The following is a 21,800-nucleotide window of genomic DNA, read 5'->3' on the forward strand; positions in this document are numbered from 1 at the left end:
GACCAGAGCTCGAACCCGTGTCCCCTGCACTGGCAGGCAGACTCTCAACCACTGCGCCACCAGGGAAGCCCGATACATCTTAAAAAAGTGTTTGAAGTGCTCTATCTGTCAGTTTCAACTAAGCTAGTTTTTAAAAATTGCTCTTTGTACTGTGCCTTTCTCATGAACCTCTGTGAATTTAATGCATGCAACATGTGGGGGGAAATTCTCTCAGCTAGAGTTCCCATACCCCCCCCAAAGTCTGAGAGGCAGAATGATTTGATTTGGCTGCGTTGGGTCTTCGTTGCTATGCGCGGGCTTTCTCTAGTTGTGGCGAGCAGGGGCTGCTCTTCGTTGCGGTGCGTGGGCTTCTCATTGCGGTGGCTTCTCTTGTTGTGGAGCACGGGCTTTAGGCATGCGGGCTTCAGTAGTTGCAGCATGTAGACTCAGTAGTTGCAGCACGCGGGCTCTAGAGAGCAGGCTCAGTAGTAGTGGCGCATGGGCTTAGTTGCTCCGCGGCATGTGGGATCTTCCCGGACCAGGGCTCGAACCCGTGTCCCCTGCATTGGCAGGTGGATTCTTAACCACTGCACCACCAGGGAAGTCCCTGAGAGGCAGATTTTAGAAGCACATTGCTGCACCTGCAAGGATTTTGTCATTTTATTAAACGGACCTCAGACTATGTTGAATGTGTCCTATAGGAACGAATTTCAGAAAGAGGTGAGAGAAAATGCCAACTCAGCCCCTGCTCCCTCCTGTTGACTGTCTGTTTTGTGGCACCTCTATCTCAAACAGCGTGGGGAGGACTGTTCTTCATTACCAGGGAATGTGAGTCATTCGCAGACTTGTGTGATTGGGATTCCAAAACGTTGCTGTATCTGATGGTCTTATTAAATCCAAGTGTCAGTGCAGCCTTTCAGACTGTAGGGGAGAGCTCAGTTACAGCTGGTGACCTGGTTCTAGTTACCACACAGAGATGCTGGCAAGAGCAGTGACCCCCTCCGAGCACCCAGAGTTCCTCACGGATGGCTGTTACCAGCTCTTCCCAGATTTGGGGGTTTCCCGGTTCACTCCATAGGCTTCATTACAGTTCAGCTCCCTGTTTATATCCTAGTTGGGATCTGTATACTTTAGGGGAAAATGTCCTAGTGTCTGTAGACAAGCGAGTGCCAAGATGAGCCTAGCATTTGGAGGGTACCTCGTTTCAGATTTCCTCAGCCCTACCAATGTTAAATCCACTGTGTCCAGGATCTAGCAAGACACTATCCATTTCTAGCTTGGTCCAAACAAAACAAATAAAACATCAAGCAAAGAGGGAGGAAGCTATAGATGTTGCCAGAAAATTAGTTTGCTCTGTCTTTTCTTTCTCCTAGAATGTTTCACAGCCAATGGTGCAGATTATAGGGGAACGCAGAACTGGACAGCACTGCAAGGCGGGAAGCCATGTCTGTTCTGGAACGAGACTTTCCAGCATCCATACAACACTCTGAAATACCCCAACGGAGAGGGGGGCCTGGGCGAGCATAACTACTGCAGGTAAGATGGGGTTGCACAGTACTTAAAAAAAGCTCTGGTCTCCTCTTCCCATTTCTTCTGGCCTTGCTCACAACAGGGAAAGCTTCTTTGTCTTCTTTTGCCCAACTCACAAGGCCTTTCTTGTTACTGTTTTAAAAATCTTTCTCCCAAAACTGCGTGCGCGCACACACAATCTACCCGCTCTTTTCAACTTGGGTTGCTTTGATACTGGTTTTCAGAGCTCTGCTTTCCTGTCTGATAGCTTCCATGTCTCTTTGGGAGGGTTTTCTTAGTTGGCCCAGAAGACAGTGCACAAACAGCGGAGCTTCTTAAGCTGCTGTGAATGTCATGGGCAAGCAGAGCACCATCTGTGACCCAAACCTCCCTCTGCTTCTGAGCAAAGGAAGCTGCCCTGCGTTGTACCACCTCCTGCCAGCCCAGGACCACCTTGCTCTGGGAGCAGCTGTAGCCATCAGATTTGTGCTGTTTCCTTCTTTTCAACAGACTAAGGTGTTCCTTTGCTCTTTCACCTCCTGTCTGACCCTCGCAGGGGCTGAGATCCATGATGAGGGTCTCATCATGGGAGATGATCCATGGCTTTGATCAGATTCTCAAAGTTGTCAGTGATCCAAAACAAGTTGAGAATCACTGGTCAGTAGGGACCAGAGCACCCTTGGTTATAGCTACGTTTTAGCTATTTATACCCAGGATCCTGGTAACATGACTCATGGGTCAGCCATGTGTTGAATTTAATTATTAATAGGACAGGTGCAAAGGCAGCCTCTTGAGCCATTGGGACAGGGAAAAATGATCACCGAGCTACTCTTTGAGCTACACACTGTGCCCCCAGTGCTACCAGAATGTTGGAATCTCAACCATGGCACTGTTGACCCAGCTGAGACAACATATTTATACCTGCATTGCATGGGCCACAGTGTTTACCTACTGCCCTTTCCAGGTACCTTTGCTAACACCCTAGGACCCTTATGCTTATCTTGAAGTCTCAAGGCCTGTAGTCCATGTTTATCCCTGTGCCTTCAGCTCTTTGCTTCACCTTGGTTCTAATGTGTACCAACTGGCCATTCCCCCATCGTTGCTGTTGCACTATTTTTTAGTTTGTTATTTGATTGCTATATTTTATATGTTACATTTTATTATTTGTTTGCTATAAAAGTATTAAAAGTTTTTCCAAAAAAAAAATTCTCAAACACAACAGATATATATATTGTTTAAATAAAAGTCCCCATTTTACCTCTTTCCTCCCAAATCCTCTCCAACAAGGCCTACTTCCCAGAGGTAACAATTTGTATATGTGCTATTTCACATTTCGCTATCATTTGTATTTTATTGTTAACATTACACATGCTCATTAAAGAATTCTTTGTTGTTTTATTTTCAAAGTTATACATATTCATTATTTTTTTTCTTGCATAATTAAAAAAATTAACCCCACTCCACTTCTGGCTTATTTCCTTCCCCTAGTTTTCCTATTCATGGGAATAGTTGGCTTGGGTTGGGGAAGAGTATTTAGGAAGAGAAACCAGTGTTTGTTTTTTATTTTTACATAGTTACTTATCTTATTGTTCTAAAGTGTCTCTTGGTATTAGGCTGTTGGTTTATTCAGTTATATTATTCTGTTATTCTATTATATTATTCTGTTGCCTTCTATCAAGCAAGCCTTCTCAGACATGCTCCTGACTTTAAGGTAAATTTTAAATTTCCAATGAGGTTTAATTTATCTGAAAAAAAAATCTTTTCTTATAGATTAGTACCCAGTTCTACCACTAGGCTCTCAGAAATGCACCAGTAAATATCCATTAAGAAAACACTGAGAGCGGGGGGACCACCTTCCTCCTGAGCCTTGGCTGGCTGCGGTCCTCTCCTTTGATTTGATGGAATGTACCAGACCTGAACTAACAATTTATCCTTCAAAAAAAGGGATACTGAAATTGTCGATTATTATCACATCAGGGAGCTGGGGCCTTTCATTTTAGCACTGCAGCAGAGTCAAAGATGAATTTGCTTGTTTTTTTTTTAACCTATTCCGATGCTTTTCAAAATGGTTTTGACATTGATAACAAACAGTTGTTTTCGAAAGCCTTTACCAAATACTACATCAAAGCCGAACACTGAATAGAGGGAGGAAAATGACAGTGAAACTGTTTAAAGAAGGGCTTTGTACAAATTCTCCGACTTTGATTTCTCAGCTGACATCCGACACCCTGTTTGTCTTATGCGATGTTTCCAGACCCATCCCAGTTGAGATGTCTGTGAGATGGCGAGTGATGGGAACGCGCTTCTCTGGCTCCACGTATCTGGACTGGGGGGAGGCAGAGAGGCCAGGACAGCAGGGTTGGCACTGGTACCTGCCTTTGGGCACAAAAAATAAAAGGACCCTTTGTGCTTCAGGGCAGCTTATCTTCTGGGCCACACAATAGGCTGATCCCTCCCAGGCCTGATAGGGGCTGCTCCAAAGCTCCGGCTGCGGGGTCTTTATGCCCATTTCCGGCCTAACCGGAGTGTCAGGTTTCCAGTGTTCTGAGTCCAAATAAAAGGAGCTTGAAAAGCAGCGAAGAGAGGCGAGGCTTTTCTGTGTGTCCAGTAACCCCTGCCATCTTTTGCTCTGTTTCAGCAGCGCTGCCCATTATTGTCGTGGCATCTCTGAGTTGAAAAGACCTTAAAGGCATTTATTCCAAGCCATTCATTTAGAAATGTGGAGTAAGTCTTTTGCAATTATTATTGCCATATCAGAAGTTGGTACCAGGATTATAGGACTGTATGTTCTGAGTGAAACTCTTTGGCATAGTTTTTTTCAGAATTCTCCGAGAAGTTAGTGTTTTGACGTGGAAATAGGACCCATTTTTATCAAACGTGAGTTGACTGGCCTGATCCTGGTGAAAGTTTGTCAGTGCAGTCTACGTGATGTGAATTTTACTTTATTGCTTAAAAATTACACAGTGTTCATTGTAGAAGAAATGAGAAAATAAAGAGAATTGGAAAAGAAAAAAATTAAAATTACCAGTAGTCCCATCATCCAGTGATAAATACTTTCAAGAGTCTGGTGCGTATCCTTCCCTAAATATATCTTTTCAAAAATGGGATTGTTGTCATCCATCATGTTTTAGAGCTGCCTTTTAAAAAAACCTAACAAGACATTGTGAATATCTTTCCATATTAATAAATGTGTCTCTATACCACATTTTTACCAGCTGCCTAGCATTCCCTTATATGGACATATTTGTTTAACCAATCCTTAATTGTTGTTTCTAACTTTTTTGCATTATGAAAATGCTGTGGTGAACATCTTTGTAAGTAAAGATTTCCTTAGAATATAGCACTAAAGGAGAAATTGCCAGGTAAAGGGGGTTTGCGTATCTTCAGGGCCTTTGACTCTAATCACCAAGTTTCCATCCTGACTGTTTACTCCATTCACATTATTATTATTATTTTTAAAATTTATTTATTTATTTTCGCTGCGTTGGGTCTTCGTTGCTGTGCGCGGGCTTTCTCTAGTTGCGGCGAGCAGGGGCTGCTCTTCATTGCAGTGCGCGGGCTTCTCATTGCGGTGGCTTCTCTTGTTGCGGAGCACGGGTTCTAGGTGCGTGGGCTTCAGTAGTTAATGGCATGCGGCTCAGTAGTTGTGGCTCACGGGGTCTAGAGCACAAGCTCAGTAGTTGTGGCGCACGGGCTTAGTTGCTGCACGGCATGTGGGATCTTCCTGGACCAGGGCTCAAACCTGTGTCCCCTGCATTGGCAGGTGGATTCTTTTTTTTATTTTATTTTATTTATTTTTATACAGCAGGTTCTTATTAGTTATCTATTTTATACATATTAGTGTATATATATCAATCCCAATCTCCCAATTCATCCCACCACCACCACGCCCCCCCCCAACCACTTTCCCCCCTTGGTGTCCATATGTTTGTTCTCTATATCTGTGTTTCAATTTCTGCTTTGCAAACCAGTTCATCTGCACCATTTTTCTAGATTCCACATATATGCATTAATATACGATATTTGTTTTTCTCTTTCTGAATTAACTTCACTCTGTATGACAGTCTCTAGGTCCATGCACGTCTCTACAAATGACCCAGTTTCGTTCCTTTTAATGGCTGAGCAATATTCCATTGTATATATGTACCACATCTTCTTTATCCATTCGTCTGTCGATGGGCATTTAGGTTGCTTCCATGACCTGGCTATTGTAAATAGTGCTGCAGTGAACCTTGGGGTGCATGTGTCTTTCTGAATTACGGTTTTCTCTGGGTATATGCCCAGTAGTGGGATTGCTGGGTCATATGGTAATTCTATTTTTAGTTTTTTAAGGAACCTCCATACTGTTCTCCATAGTGGTTGTATCAATTTACATTCCCACCAACAGTGCAGGAGGGTCCCTTTTCTCCACGGCAGGTGGATTCTTAACCACTGTGCCACCAGGGAAGTCCCTGCTCCATTCACATTCTTATCTGTAGTTTTGCGAGCACCTGTGTTCTCCCAGCCATGGGACCACCGTGTTCATGGTTAAGGTGCCAGTGCTGTTTGGCATCATCTGTTCAGTGGTTAGTTGTCCTGGTTACACTGCAGTGAATTTGTGTAAACATGTTTCACCTTTGCTCACTCCCTACCCCCGCCCTCAAACTCTGAAGTTTCTGTTGGAGTGGATAGCTTTGTTCTTGTAGTATTAACCACTTTTTTCTTCCTCATAAGAGGTGGCATTAAGATATATACGAATTATTAGAAACAACACAGAAGCCGAAGTGTGTTTTTGTTTTTTTTTGTTTGTTTTTGGTGAGGGGCGTTTGGTAAAACTGAAAAGCAATGAGCCAGTTGACTTAAAACAATGGGAGTGTTACCAGGTGTGTCCTTTTCCCTCCACAGAAACCCAGACGGCGATGTGAGCCCCTGGTGCTACGTGGCGGAGCATGAGGACGGTGTCTACTGGAAGTACTGTGAGATTCCCGCCTGCCAGAGTAAGGCTCTAATGCACCCATGGCAGGTTTCGGGACCCTGAGCGCTAGGCGTGCAGAGTGGAGGCCACTGCCGGGGGCAGGTAGTGCAGGCAGGTGGATTTCCTGAAGCAGGTGAAAGGAGGAGCCACCTGGGCTGAGGATTTTCACTTCTCTTATGGAGGCTTTTCAGAAACGGGACTCTCAGGTTCTCTCAGGACCCCATTCCCTTGATGGATAAGCCCAACCACAATTTCTGCTTCTGCTTGATTTCCTCATGCTGATTCTTTCATGGATAGAGATGGCACCAGATCAGTAGCAGTCCAGAAAAAAAAAAGTACCTTGCACTTTGGGGAATTAATTTTTTAGAATGAGAGAATTCCCTGGCAGTCCAGTGGTTAGGGCTCAGCACTCTCACTGCTGGGGCCCAGGTTCAGTCCCTAGTCGGGGAACTAAGATCTCTCAGGCCACATGGTGCCACCAAAAAAAAAAATTTTTTTTTTTAGGATGAATGAATAGCCCTTTATAGACAGTAAAACTAAGTTACGACACTGCTTACTGTTTAGATTTGATGTGGTATGTCTCCTGAAAAATGGTGTTCAGTAAATATCTAATTAGATACCCTCCAAAGCCAATGTGATAGTCCCTTTCCTCACATTAGCATAAATATGTTCTATTGTTATTTTATGATAACTCACAACTTGTCACTCTCTACTACTGGAAAACCCACTTTCTTCTGTCTTTTAGCACAAGACCTGTTTTCTAACTGGTTCATTCATTCATTCCCGCATTCAGTGTTTATTATCTGTAAGGTACAAAGGCAGAAAGATACCCTGACCCTCAGGGAATATGTGATGTGGCAGGGGATCTTAGAAAGATACTTTAAAACAAGGTGGAAACTGTTGTGGGAAGATTTAGAGTACAGGAACCAAAATCAAACATGGTATTGTAAGGCGTTTACTAATGCAGTGTTTATAATATCTTCTTAAATATGCCAAAGAAACAGGATTTTTCAGTTCCTAGAGCTGAAGGAAAGGACAGCTCATTCATAATAATTCTACCTGTTTTTTTTTTTCTTTTTCCTTATGATTTAAACCTACCCCTCGCCCTGCCTCCTCTCCCACTCCTCAGGGCAGGAGGGTGTGTGTGGAGAGGGTATGGAGGTCCACGTGGGACCCGCGACCCTCTCCCTCCTGCCCACCACAGCGGTCTGAATTCTGCTGCCTCAAGGGGACCAGTGCTCACCTTTCATGAACTAAACTTCCACATGTCACCACTGTCTGGCAGTCATACCCTCACTTTGCTATCCTTCCAACCTGATATACCTTGATTCAGTCCCCCAAATTGAGAAAACAGTAAAGACCAGAAGAATAGGCTTTTGCCCAGGCTGCTTAATCAAATTTTTAAAGTGAAAAACATCTCATTTGGCTCTAGTTATGTAAAAAAGGAAGGGGCAGGGGGAGAGGAAAGCAGATTTTCCTCGGTCCATTTGTTCTACACAAAGATAGTCTTTTAGTACCAGCCTATGTCATTCTCTCAGGAATGGCAAAGAGGGGATTTCAATCCGGTCGCTTTTATTTGGAAAGATAATCCTCAACTCGCATTTATAAAATATAATTTGGGCCAATGGGAGTGGACTCATGTGGTCACTGAGACTAAGTTCCAGAGGAGAGAATTATAGCAAAACAGTATGAACCACTTAATTCCCCTCTAATTTGTAATATTTGTCAGATGTGCCTCACTGTCCCAAAAAAGAAAAATTAAATATCATTTTTCTTAAGGCCCTTTGGTAACCCTCTCAAAGCTTCTAAAGCCAGCCTTGAAATGGTCAGGGTAGGGAGACATACAGAAGTTGGGAATGAGAACTGGGGAGGCCCTGGTTTGGGGGTGTGGGAGGAGTGAGCAGTGTCTGGCTTTGGTTCTTTGGAAAACCCTTCTGTTCACCCTGTGGGCACCAGCGCTTCCCATGAAGCTGAGCCTCAGACCTTGAGTCTGGAAGGACATTGTGCTTCTAATGTGTCAGATTAACATAGTTGAGAAAAACTCCTGTGCTGTTTGCAGCAAGAGACCTTGGTAATTGCCTGGTGGACTCAACTGAGATCCAGCCTGCCTATTTTAGGCCAGTTTTGCCCTATTTCTGGATGTGGAGTCATCATTTTCATGAATAATACTAACCCTCTGTGTGAAGCCTGCTATTCATGATTAGCATTGAACTTGTCATACAGGAAAAGGCCTGTGACATGATCAGATTCCTGGAAAGTTCATATCTGAATATAACAGACCCAGCAGGAGCCAGGGGGAGTGAATGTTTAGGGACAAAGCTGAGCGTGGTTGAATGGTGGGCCATTGTGTGGAGACCGGAATCTCTGTTACGTAGAGAGCTAAAAGGAGCAGGGAGGCAGAGACAAGCCTGATTCAGAAGGGGGCAAAGAGAGATTTGAACTGTGCTCTTGACCTACGGAACACGGATCAGAACTTACTGTTAAAAGGATTGGATTTGCTGTTTAAACTGCTTCTGCCAGTATGTTTCTCAGAAACCTCGTTCTTATTGCAGAGAGAAGAAATACAGATTTTTAAAAAGAAATTTCAACAGCATCAAGTTTACCACTCCTCTGTGTCCTGCCTTCTAAATCTCTAAGTCCTATTGGTTTGGCTACTGAGGGAGAAATCATTTGGCTTAATGTCCACCCCTTGTGTATCTGTCTGTTGTTAAATAATCATCCTCACCAGTCCAATTCCTCTTTATTTTATTGCTTTTGAGGGACATGCTGCGTAATACTCAGCATGGCTTTTGTTTTGTTCTCTTTTACCTATAGATTCTTATAAAAGTTTTGTACAGTTTTTTAAAGTAAGTAATCTAGTTGAGGGGGAGCAGAACCTGCAAATGGCACTTAAAGGCAAATATAATTTTTTTCACATACCTGATTAGGGCCTGAGGCCACAGGCATGAGATATTTATCATGTTGGCTCCGAGAACTATTTTTGGTTTGCTGTTAAATATTCACCTGATTTCTACAAACTCAACTATAAAAATTCATCTTTGAAATAGGGAAATTTGAATACAGGCTGAGTATTAGATTATATTAAGAAATCACTCTTGGGCTTCCCTGGTGGCGCAGTGGTTGAGAATCTGCCTGCCAATGCAGGGGACACGGGTTCGAGCCCTGGTCTGGGAAGATCCCACATGCCGCGGAGCAACTAGGCCCGTGAGCCACAACTACTGAGCCTGCGCGTCTGGAGCCTGTGCTCCGCAACTAGAGAGGCCGCGATAGTGAGAGGCCCGCGCACCGTGATGAAGAGTGGCCCCCACTTGCCGCAACTAGAGAGAAAGCCCTCGCACAGAAACGAAGACCCAACACGGCCAAAAATAAATTAATTAATTAATTAATTTTAAAAAAAAAGAAAAAAAAGAAATCACTCTTAATTTTATTAGGTACAATAATGGCATGGTTGTTTACATATACAGAGAGTCCTTTTAAATTACAGATACATACTGAAATATTTGTAGTTGAAGTTATATTATATCTGGGATTTGTTTTAAAGTGATCTAGCCTTCCAAAGAGTGAGTTAGGAGGGGGGAGGGAAATAGATGAAATAAGAATGGTTTTTTAAAAAGTGGCTATTTGTTGATGCTCGGTAAGGGCCTCATATTCTTTCCTACTTTTGTGTATACTTGAAAGTTTCAATTATAAAAATAATTTTTGTAATATTAAAAAATTTTAAAAATTTAAAAGTGTAAATGTGTAAATACATTCAAAGTATCTGGATTCTAATGTGTAACATGACTAAGCTAAATTGTAGTACTTTTAAAATATAGCTCACAGGTATTTGAGTTAGTTATTAAAGTTTTAGTTATTAAACTTATTAAAACTGTTAGTTATTTAAAGTTATTAAAACTATTAGTTATTAGAGTTATTTAAAATTAGTTATTAGAGTTTAAAATCACAAGGACTTTAGAAGTCATTAGCTGTGACAAATGACATTATTTAAGCTCTGACCATATACCAGACCTTGTACAAAGTAGGGGACACAGGGTGGCATGGTCTGCAGCCTGTGGAGAGCCCCTAGTTTAGGACTGAAGGCCGATATATAAACAGATCAGCAAATGCGAGATACTCTGTAATAAGTGAGATGAGCAAAAGGATGGGAGCACTGAAGGGGGGCATCTGCCCTGGCACAGTGGGTGGCAGGGCTGCTCTTTGTCAGAGGGCTTCTGGAAGAAGTGGGGTCTTAGTTCAGGGCTTCTCCCACTGTAAGGTACATACCATCACCAAGGATCTTATTAAAGTGCAAAAAAAAAATAAAGTGCAGATTCTGATTCAGTAGTTCTGGGACAGACCTGGGACTCTGCATTTCTAACACACCCCTGGGATGTTGGCACTGCAGGACCATACTTTAAGCAGCCAGATTCTAGATGTTAGGGTTGGGCAGAGGGAACAGTTTACATGCGTATACACACACACACACACACACACACACGTGAATTCCCAAGCAAAATCAGTATTGCTGAGATATCAGTTTTAAGAAGGAAGGACAGGAGATGAGGTCCGAGAAGAATTAGATGGGGCCAGATAATGTTCTGGGTACAGACTTGACCCAAGAAGATAGTGATGAGGCTGAGGGGAGTGTGGAGGGTCAGAAGGAAACATTTCTCCATAACTTCTTAAGCCTCTGTATTAGGGATATGGGGTGAGGTTTCTCCCTCCTAATCCGTGAGAAGTTCTCTAGTGATTGTATCATATTCTCCCAGACCAGCCCTAAGAGGATGCCAGCAATAGCACCTCTGCCATATGGGACCTTCGGTCAGTCTCAGCTAGTGACCTCACTGGCTCAATTTCCTTTTATTTAAGTGATACCCTGACTTTGTTAAAACAGATTTGTTGTTCCTTACAAAAGTGCAACCCCCAAAACAGGATTTGAAACCTTCTGAATGTGATCCCTAATAAGAGTTTTTCAAGTTCAAACTTCGAGTTTTAAAGTTCAGACTTTGAGTTTTTGAAGTTCAGACTTTGAGTAAAAAGCCAAGAGTACTTTGGCAATGGTGGTCAAAGCAGTCTCTCAATTATAGAAAATGTTTTGTTTTTGTAAGCACTTTCTGCATTTTAATGTCAGCACTGATTTTTAAACATTTTAGCTTTTATTTCAGTTTTTATTGAGTACCTAGTACGTGTAAAGCACTTATATTCACATTGTCTTATTAACCTTTTCAACAATTCTATGAAGCAGATAGTATGTCCTCTCCCGCCTGCCCCCCTTGGTCAGATGAGAAAATGAAGCTGGAGTGGTTAAGTGATTTGATGAGGATTACCCTCTGAGCCAAATAGGATTTGAATCTAGGACTCCTAATGGCAAGACCAGTGCCCTTTCTGTCCAGTACTTGAGACCAGCCCCATTTCCTTTATTTCCTTAAAAGCGGGAGCCTTGAGATGGATCCAGGCTACTGTTGAGGTCATTCTTGAGAATTTTTCTTTGTGGATTGTTTGGGAATTAGAGTTTGAAATTCTGATAGTATGCTGAATTATTAGGATTGCCTTTTTGACATTGTAGAAACCAAAGGATTAACTCAGTGGCGACAGAGGGTCTGCAGTTCAAGCTGTTAGCTCCAAGTCATTTTCTTTTCTTCTTTGAGTTTGGGAAATCCCAAGCCCCGGGAGTAAGCAGGCTGCGATGGTATCCAGGAAGCATTTGTTGCAGGCAGAGCCAGCTCTGGAGACTGTTGGGCCCATCTCTGCGGGTGTTCCCGGCCCAGCTGTTCTCAGCTGGGAAGGGGCTCCCCAGAAGTGGACCTTTTGTTTGAAACCCTGCATCAGCAGCCTTGTCCAGGCCTCAGGGTCTCTCCCAAAACCGTGTTTCCATTGCACTGGCTGAACCTCACCTTGAAAAAGACACACCTCAGCACGTCACTAACACTTTACAGCTAAAATGAAACCTTAAACTTTAGCTGGTAGCCAAAGAAAAGATGAACATTAATAATATGAATTATGCCGACTCATTTTTTACCTTTTCTCTCTTTCCACTACAATTATTTAATGTTTTTGTCTAATTGAACCCTTTTAGACTACCCAAATTAGCATGGTCAGAATCCTGTTTTTGATTGTTTATTCTTGCATGACGTGAGCAGTTTTGTTTTCCCAACTGGACTAAGCTGTTGAAATATCGGCACAGGGGTAGCTCTGGAATCTCTGTGAAGGAGAGACTTAAGGTGGAGGCGTACTCGAGGGTTTCTCTGAGAGCTGTGTTTGCTCAGCCGGCCCCCTCATTTTACTTGGACTGTATGTTTATTTACAGAGGGGTACTGATGGTATTTATTGGGGCTTTCCCTCCTCGAGCCATATATTTTAACAATCTTCCACAACATCTAGTACTGTGGAGGCTGTAACAGGTGCTCACCAAATATTCTTGCTGATGTGATGTCATATCTCTCCCAAAAAGAGAGACAACACAATCTAGTGGAAAGAATGTGGCCTCCAGAGTCATACCGGCTTAGGTTGTAATCGTTACTCGCTTAATAGTTCACGGCCAAATGGCTCTCCTCTGAGCCTTGGTTTCCACATCTCTACCTTTCAGGGTTATTTTGAAGATTAGATGAGTAAAATACACATGACTCTGAGTCCAGGACCTAGCAGAGGGAAGGCATGAAAGTAACAGCATGGATTGTGGTGGTCTCTGCTTTCTCCAAGGCATAAACCACCATTGGCATGCTCCTGTCATCTAATTCCTAAACAGGTTATTCCTAACCTGCATTTTATTTCTGTCTGTTCCTGCTTTATATGATTGGCCCTGGGGCCCCGGAGCTGTGCCTCAGCTGCTCGGAGGCCGTTCCCCTGGGGCCTGATGTGACACTGCACTTGGGGAGCACAGGAGGCCCCACATTCCTTGTGACAGTGCAGTTTTATGGTTTCAGATCTGGCATATACTCGATTACTCATTGTTTTTGGCAGTGGATATTATTTAATTTTTCACTAAAAAAATACAGACTTTCTGAACCAAATGGACATTTTCTTCAGTAACAGTTATATATATCACATTTCCAAAATGTTCTAAAGCAAAGTTGTGTAAAGCATACTAATAACTTAAAAAGGGAAAATCATTCAGATCAATAAGGACAATTTTACTGAAAATCTTTACACCAGCACTTGCCTGTAAGGAGTATACATAAACATAAGAAATAGTCCCTACCCTCAATCTTATGATGTAATTAGGAATCTGAGTTATAAACACAGGAGAAAATTGGAGACCAGCCCACCAATTATATAAATAAGATTGAATTATGAGGTAGAGAGCTGTGAGTTTTTGAAGATGAGAGGGCCCTGTGAGGGTTGGGGAGCTGGAGGCATCATTATGGAGTAAGGCTGGTGGGGCTGGACGGGTCAGGGCACAGCAGGTCAGGGAACAGCTGGACAGAGACTTGGAGGAAGGACACGGGATTGCCATGCACGCTGATGGGAGCCAAGATGCCTGAGGAAAGGAGCGGACGGAGAGGAACTGGGTCAGAACCTTGAAAGCCAGGGCTGATTAGTTGGCAGCTGACACGCTGAAAGCCCTCGTTCAGGAAGATGAGCCCAGTGTCCCTTAGAGGATAGATCGGGGGAGGGACGTTTGGGGAGGAGAGAATGGGTGTAAATTTCTAAACGCAGGGGATGAGGGCCTGGGCGGTGGTGGCAGCAGTGAGATCGTGCAGGAAGGGTTAATCCAAGATGCGTTTAGGAAGAAGTCAGAACTTGACAAGTGGAATATATAAGGGATGAAACAGCAGGAAGAGTAAAAGATGCCTCTGTGGTTCTTTGCCTGGGATATTTGTGGTGTCCCAGAAAAAAAGTTCAAGTCAAACTGAGCTCTTCTTCCCAGAGACACAGCTGTATCATTCCTCTTGAACTTGGACTGAACTTTTGTCGAGTAAGGTGTTTCAGTTGTCTGTTACTGCATCAGAAGCCACCCCAAACCCCAGTGGCTTAAAACAACAACAACTTGTCATTTCTCCTGACTCTGTGGGTTGGCTGAGTTTCAGCTCGGCCGCGCTTCTACTGCTCTCATCTGGGCTCAATCGGGTGGCTGCATCCACCTGGGGGCTCTCCTGGGGCTGGGGCATCCAAGACAGCTTCAGGCCTCTACCTGGGCAACCTCTCTTTCCAACAACATACTTAGACCTCTTATAGGGTGGCCGGCTTCCAAGAGAAGCTTCCAGTCCCCTTAAGAAGTGAACTCAGAAGTCCACCATATTCTGTTAATCAAAGCAAGTCACAAGGTCAGTCCAGATTCAAGAGGAGAAGAAATTGATTCCAAGTTTAAAGTGGGGAGTCACACACATATATGACATGAGTGGGGAGGGGAGAAAAGATTAGACCCTCCTTTGGAGACTGTCTACTGCATTATATCACCAGAAATTAAGTTTCAAAGAAGGAACTCCTACCAGAGAAGAACTATCTCTGTGATACATCAGGGTTATATGGGGGTCAGGATCCTTAGGAACTCTTACTACCTTCCCCTAAAGGTAAAATTTCAAAGGGGAAGAAAAAGTGGTGTTTACTTATTTATTTGGGTGAGTCGATAATGAGACTCAGAGACGTAAGTAGGGCTGCTTGAAGAATCAGAGTGACTGAAAACGAGAATTGATGTTTAGAAATAAAGTTATAGAGGTGGAGGGATTCCCTGGTGGTCCAGTGGTTAAGACTCCATGCTTCCACTGCAGGGGGCACAGGTTCAATCCCTGGTGGGGGAACTAAGATCTCGCATGCCGCACAGCATGACCAAAAAAAGAAAAAAAGAAAAAAAACTAAAAAAAAAAAAAGTTGTAGTGGTAGAAAGGGGCCATATTATGATAGGACTTGGACCAAACTGGTGGCTGTCAGGTTTGGAATGGAAGTTATAGATGGACAGGATGGGGTACAGTGTGCTCATAGTCATGGGCTGAGAGTGTGGAATAATCCACGCTTAACCTATTGATGCTCTGAAGGAGGTGTTTAAATTGACTGGTCCTCTGATAGGACACCAGTGGTATCATCTCATGTGTACTTAGTCCTTATTCCCACGGAAGGGAGAATTCAGCTACAGAGGCACCAATGTGGAGTCCCTGAGGCAGAAGATAGTCTCTGCCACACAAGGTTAAATGACATTTAAAATAAGCAGTCACCGCCCCCCCCCTTCTGTAGCAGGAAACAAATTGCTTGTTCTTGAGAACTTTCCCATCAAGAATTTAATAGAAGCAGGTATACTTAATATCATTTTGATGTTTTTGTCAATGTTTCCAAACAATGTACTTTGAAATCAGATCACTTCTTATTCATTTTTATATAATTCTCCTGATGCTCTTCATCACACATTAGTGATCAGAAATAAGATGCAATTCCCCAGTCCCTGCCTGCAAGACCTGAGTAGGATCTTACTGTAAGTTGAAGGGAGTTTTGCCTTAACTCATGGATTGTGCAAGAATGAACTGCTGTTGGGTTTGACTGATTGTATATGGGTTGTGGTGTGGTGTATCTGAAGGCTATTGAATGCAACTTACAATGCTTGATAAAAATCTTTATTCTTGTAGTATAAAAAAATAACATAAGCAGTCACTGCATGGTTTCTGAGGAACCAGATTTTTATTTGTAAGAAAAAGTAAGAGGAGTTCTGTAGAGCCAGGGAAGAGTTTTCTAAAATGTAGAACTTTGCTTCTGGTTTCTTAAACAAATATCTCAGATTTGGTCAGAGCACTGGAATAGAAAACACAGTAATGGGTCAGGACTTCTTCTTAAGCAAATTACCATCTGAAGATTTTTATTCAGATTGAGCTTTTACAATAAAAGCCATGTTTTCTGTGTTTGTCAGGAATTGTTAGATTGCGAGGAATAGAACTCACTCAGGCTAACTTGAGCAAAAGAGATTTATTGGAAGGACACTGGGAGTATATCGCAGAAGCCAATACCTGTGTCCCAAGAACCTGGGAAGGAAGTACCCACTCTTGCCATTTCTCTTTGGGGCCACATGGCCTCCCGTCTCTGCCTCTCTCTCAGTATGGTGTCCATTCTTCTTCCTCTTTGTGGACCAACAGAATCACCTCACTCATCCACTCACGTGCTCCAAACGTGGCTGGTTGCCTTAATCCCTACTTGACTGAACCCTACAAGTCCAGTGCCTGTAATTCACTTACGGGAATCCTGGTTCCACCTTCCTGGGAGAGAGGATCTGGTGGCCCCAGTGGGAGTCAGCTGTGGCCAGAGGATGGGTGGGGTTCTTTGGCCTGTCCCCACCCAGCAGCAGTTACGTTGGCAGGTAGCAGATCCTCTGAGACGGTGGTTCTCAGAAAAGGGCTGTTGGCTGTGGAGGCCCCCATGGAGGTGTGCTTAGCACCTTCACAGTGAGGCCACAGTTATATCCAAATGTAATGGCTATTTAGGAAGCCTGCCTGGTTGCTTCCCAACGGTTCCTTGTGGTAGTAAAAGAACAATAGTTCCTGGATTAATCCGAAGAGAGAACCATCTTCCCTCAGCCACCTCTAAAACTTTTATCTCTGTCAGGAACTCTGAACATCTGAAGAGGTTGTTGGTAATTAACTGTCATGTTTTAAAGCATCAAGTATGATAAACAAGGGGTCCATTTATATTTTAAGATGATTTTAAAAAATTGAATGTGTTGGAGCCTCTTTGGTAAGAAAAAAATGCATGACCAAGCAACAGGACTTTAAAGTGGTCTTGAAAGTAAAAAGGAATCTGAGGACAAATACCCTTTTTCAAATTGACTTTTCCTCCCTGCTTCTGGGAAGAGCTAAGGGTGGGACACAGTCTGGAAATCCACTCAGTTGACCAGTCATGCTTTTGAAGACGACAATGACGTGTCTTCTCTGGCGAGACTTCGAGCCACACTTTCCAGTGCGAGTCAGAGGCAGTGACAGCCCTCAGAGGCTGGCTTTGTGGGACACAGGGCGCTGAGGGACTGCGTGTTTGCAGATTCAGTCTTTATTCTCAGGAAGTCACTTTCATTTAGCTCCCAGACTGTCCCCATGAGGAAAGGGGGGGGGCAGGGACACCAAGAAAAATACCGTGGAGTGAGAATCTGCCACTCTAGAGCTGACCTCTGCTCTCCAGTTAGTTCCATCTTGTGTGTCCCCACGCAAGGCCCTTAACCTTGCTGAACTGCAGCTTCTTCTCAGTCACCTAGGAAGCACATCACCTGTCCCACCTTCTTGAAAGGGACCTGAGTTTCATGTGAAAGGCTCGCGTGGCAGTGCACTGTATCTAACCAGATGTAAGAGGTTAATATTTTAATATCTAGAATCAAACCCAGTTTTCCAAGGTGGCTGCCTTTGACTTTATCTTTTAATTCAATGCTATTTTACTCCTTTTTTTTTTTTTAATTTATTTATTTTTGGCTGTGCTGGGTCTTCGTTGCTGCATGGAGGCTTTCTCTAGTTGCGGCGAGCGGGGGCTACTCTTCGTTGCGGTGCGTGGGCTTTTCATTGTGGTGGCTTCTCTTGTTGCGGAGCATGGGCTCTAGGCGCACCGGCTTCCGTAGTTGTGGTATGGAGACTCAGTAGTTGTGGCTTGCGGGCTCCAGAGCGCAGGCTCAGTAGTTGTGGCACCGGGGCTTAGTTGCTCCACGGCATGTGGGATCTCCCAGACCAGGGCTTGAACTCGTGTCCCCTGCATTGGCAGGCAGGTTCTTAACCACTGCACCACTAGGGAAGTCCTATTTTACTCTTCTATTAACCGAGCAGGTTATTCTCGTTGGTGTGGTAAATGATGAAAGTCTTGTTGTATATAATGATAACAAACACTGTTTATTCAGCACATACTATGTTGCCAGGCCTTGTGGTGTTTACTTTATTTACATTATCTAATTTTAATTCTCACAAGAACCCTTTGAGGCCCATATTGTTCCTCATTCCACTGTGGACGAACCTCAGCTTAGAAAGGCCGTGGTGGAGGGGCCAGAGTTCAGCCTGGGGTCCTTCTGACTCGAAAGCCCACATTTGTGAATGATGCAAAATGCTGGCTGCTTCTGGACAGGTGATGGTAGCACCAGTGCTCTTCAGAACGTTGCCAAGAACTGGGAAGTGAGCAAGCAAAAAACAACCCCTGAGCTACAGTATGGACGGCCGAAAGTGGGAAGTGGTAAAAGCCTTCCCTCTTTCAGAAACTATTATTTTCCACACAGTTCTAATAAGCTCGATAGTTTTCTTCTAAGCCTAAGAAGCAGAAAATTAAGAAGAGGATAAGCAAAGACCACAGGCACGAACAGTAGCAAGTAGACGCTAAGACTCCTTCCAGTTCTAATGTTCTGAGGGTTCAGCTGCCCCAACAGTAACCACGGAGACAGATTAACTATTAAAGTCAGACACAGGAACACAGAAGAGCACACCAGTCTGGGACCATTTGGTGACGTACATCTGGTGACCTCAAGCCACCAAGAAAAACTTAAAGTATGTAAGTTAAACTAAGTTTTTTTTAAAAAATAGTTAATGCATTTTAGAAAAGTTTCATCCAAAATGATAAAGATAGAATTTTAAGTTTTAAAGTTAACCTTTAATGGAGAACTTGGTTATCTGGAATGGTGTTTCTAGATAGTCAAAGAGGACAGTGAGGAGTCAAAACCAGTGGGTACTGGCTGTAAGTGGACGTCGTGATGCAGATCAGCTCTGCCTTTCACTCTGCTCTCTCGACTCCCTGCTGCCTAAGAGGTACCTCTCCCTCTCCATGAGTTCAGCTGGCAATGTGGGACACATTTGTTCATTCAGCACACAGTTTTAGAGCACCTGCTGTATGGCTAGGACCATGCCAGGCCCTGGGAATACAAGTGGGCAGAAGGTACAGTCCTACCCTTAAGTTGTTCATGGTTAATTGGGGAGAGAAACACATAAACAAGTGTTTAGAATCAAGCTTAGCATAGGCTGCTGTAGGACTACACAGCAGGGGGCGTATAACCTGTTTTGTGGGATGGGAGGATGATGGGAGGCCCGTGGGGCTTCCCAAGGGAAATGATGCTCAGGCTGCAATCTTAAGCAGGGAAGAGCATTCTAAGCAGAAGAAACAGACTTTTGTAAGAAAGTCCAGAGGCCATACAGCAATGTGCAGGTGGGAAACTTGCAGATGCACTATAATTTATCTTGGCTTTCATATAGAATGTGAGCCGAGGGATAGAGAGAGGGGTCATGCTGATGGGGGTGGGGTAGGGGAACAGCACAGATCAGGCAGGGCCTTGTGTACCATGTGAGAGAGTTTGGACTTTATCCTGAAGGGCAGCCTGGGAGCTTTGAGGGTTTTAGGCAGGGCTCCTGCATACCTCTGCAGCTCCTGCTGCTTTTCCCTCTCTTTCACTGGTCATACTCACTTCTTTGTGTTCCTGCAAAGGCCAAGGTTGTTCTTGCCTTAGGCCTTTGCCCTTGGCCTTCCTCTGCCTGGAAAGTACTGTAAAGATTACTCTGCTTGCAGTGTACTAACTAGATTAGAATAGGGCCTAGGAGCAGGGAAATGGAATAGTCTGAGTGGGAGGGAACGGTGGCCTAAACAGGGGAAATGGCAGACTGGATAGAGACGTGGACAGGTGTCTGCAATATTTTAGGAGGTAGAAATGACAGTGTCTGGCAAGCGATTGACTTGGGTGTCAAGGATGATACCTAAGGCCGTGGGTATTCAGAGGGGTGGAGCAGCAGCAGCGTGGTGTGGTCTGATTTCCAGTGATCTACCTCCCGGTGTGTTCTGGGACCTCACTGCCCCACTAGAACATGAGCTGCCTGGATTTGCTCACCGAATTATTGTGAATAAAGCTTATAGGTTCCAGCTGCATCAATGCAAACTACGACCCTGTTTATGTCTAATCTTAACATTTATGATTATGTGCCTTGGGCTGTCTATAAATGAATACATAATATCATGCTTATTTGTGAGCATAATGGAATAAATGAGAGAGAAATCAGAGTAAATGACCAAGACGATCATGATCAAGTAGCTCTTATTAAAAACCATTAAATGCATGGCTCAGGTTTCCATATGTAAAGCCCCTTTAACAAACTTGGCTTATATGATATGCCTCCAACTAGAGATGCTTACTTAACTCACTGCATTTGTTTAAACTCTAAAATCCAGCCATTCCCAAGCTAGGCCCCCACTGAACACTGTGAACTCCTACTGCCTAGAGCTTTTCTGTTTACATTTGCTTCTATAGAGATTTGGTTTGTTTCCGAAAGATGCATTTTAACATTTGTGTGGTGAGCCACATTTGTTATATTTGAACCATGTGTGATGCAAAGGAGAAGGGTAACCACTTGGCTTAGGGGGGAAGGGTGACTCTTTGGGTTAACTTCCTGCCAATTTAAAATGAACTGGTTAGATGTAGATGGTGACAGAAATTAAAAAGTGTGTATGTGTACATATATATATTATGCACACATATACCTATATACATATATATGTATACATATGTATATTTTTATATGCCAAAAACTAGTTTGGATATAAAGCTTACTAAACTGGACCATACTGTTCTCCAGTCTTAAACATAAAGGAAAAGTGCTTCCTAAGAATCTATATGTCTCACTTTGGAATTGGATAATGTATAACTCTTGACTGACCTAGAAGTGCTTCTAGGACCAGGCCTCATTCATGTCTTATTATAGCTGTAGTTATGTAAACTGTGAGGAGCCAAACAGAGAAAGTAGGGAAAGGGCTTCATCTGATGGTGAAGTGATTCATAAATTAATAACACAGATGGAAAACTAAGGGGCAGAGAGGTTGATTTGTCCATGGCTCACAATAAATTCATTCCTTCATTCAATGAGCATGTATTTAGTATGTGTTATATAGGTGTGTTAGTTGTCTATTGCTATATGACAGATTACTCTAAAATTTAATGAATTAAAACAACACACATTTTTAAATGACTTTTAAAAAAATTATTATTTTTTATTTATTTATTTGGCTGCATTGGGTCTTCGTTGCTGCAGGTGGGCTTTCTCTAGTTGTGGCGAGCGGGGGCTACTCTTTGTTGTGGCGCATGGGCTTCTCATTGTGGTGGCTTCTCTTGTTGCGGAGCACTGGCTCTAGGCGCACGGGCTTCAGTGGTTGCGGCACGTGGGCTCAGTAGTTGTGGCTCGCGAGCTGTAGAGCACAGGCTCAGTAGCTGTGGCGCACGGGTGTAGTTGCTCCATGGCATGTGGGATCTTCCCGGACCAGGGCTCGAACCCATGTCCCCTGCATTGGCAGGCGGATTCTTAACCACTGCACCACCAGGAAAGCCCCAACACACATTTATTATCTCACACTTTCTGTGGGTCAGGAAATCTGGGCATGGCTTAGCTGGGTCCTCTGCTTCAAGGTCTGTCATGTGTCTGCCAGGGCCGGGATCTCCTCTGAAGGTTCCCCTGGGGAAGGATCTACTTCA

The 21,800-nt window shown here is 43.6% G+C and overlaps 1 protein-coding gene across 2 annotated transcripts in view; it reads left to right on the forward strand.

Annotated features, from left to right (window-relative positions):
- Window positions 1–21,800, forward strand: part of KREMEN1 (kringle containing transmembrane protein 1) — a 63,340-nt gene that overhangs the window by 16,904 nt on the left and 24,636 nt on the right. For both annotated transcript variants that reach the window (XM_061169714.1, XM_061169715.1), the window contains exons 2-3: window positions 1,353–1,515; window positions 6,373–6,464. In XM_061169714.1, the coding sequence (XP_061025697.1) occupies window positions 1,353–1,515; window positions 6,373–6,464 (255 nt within the window). The remainder of the gene's footprint in view (window positions 1–1,352; window positions 1,516–6,372; window positions 6,465–21,800) is intronic.

The sequence above is a fragment of the Eubalaena glacialis genome, chromosome 15, assembly GCF_028564815.1.
Source record: "Eubalaena glacialis isolate mEubGla1 chromosome 15, mEubGla1.1.hap2.+ XY, whole genome shotgun sequence".
In the NCBI taxonomy this organism is placed as follows: domain Eukaryota; kingdom Metazoa; phylum Chordata; class Mammalia; order Artiodactyla; family Balaenidae; genus Eubalaena; species Eubalaena glacialis.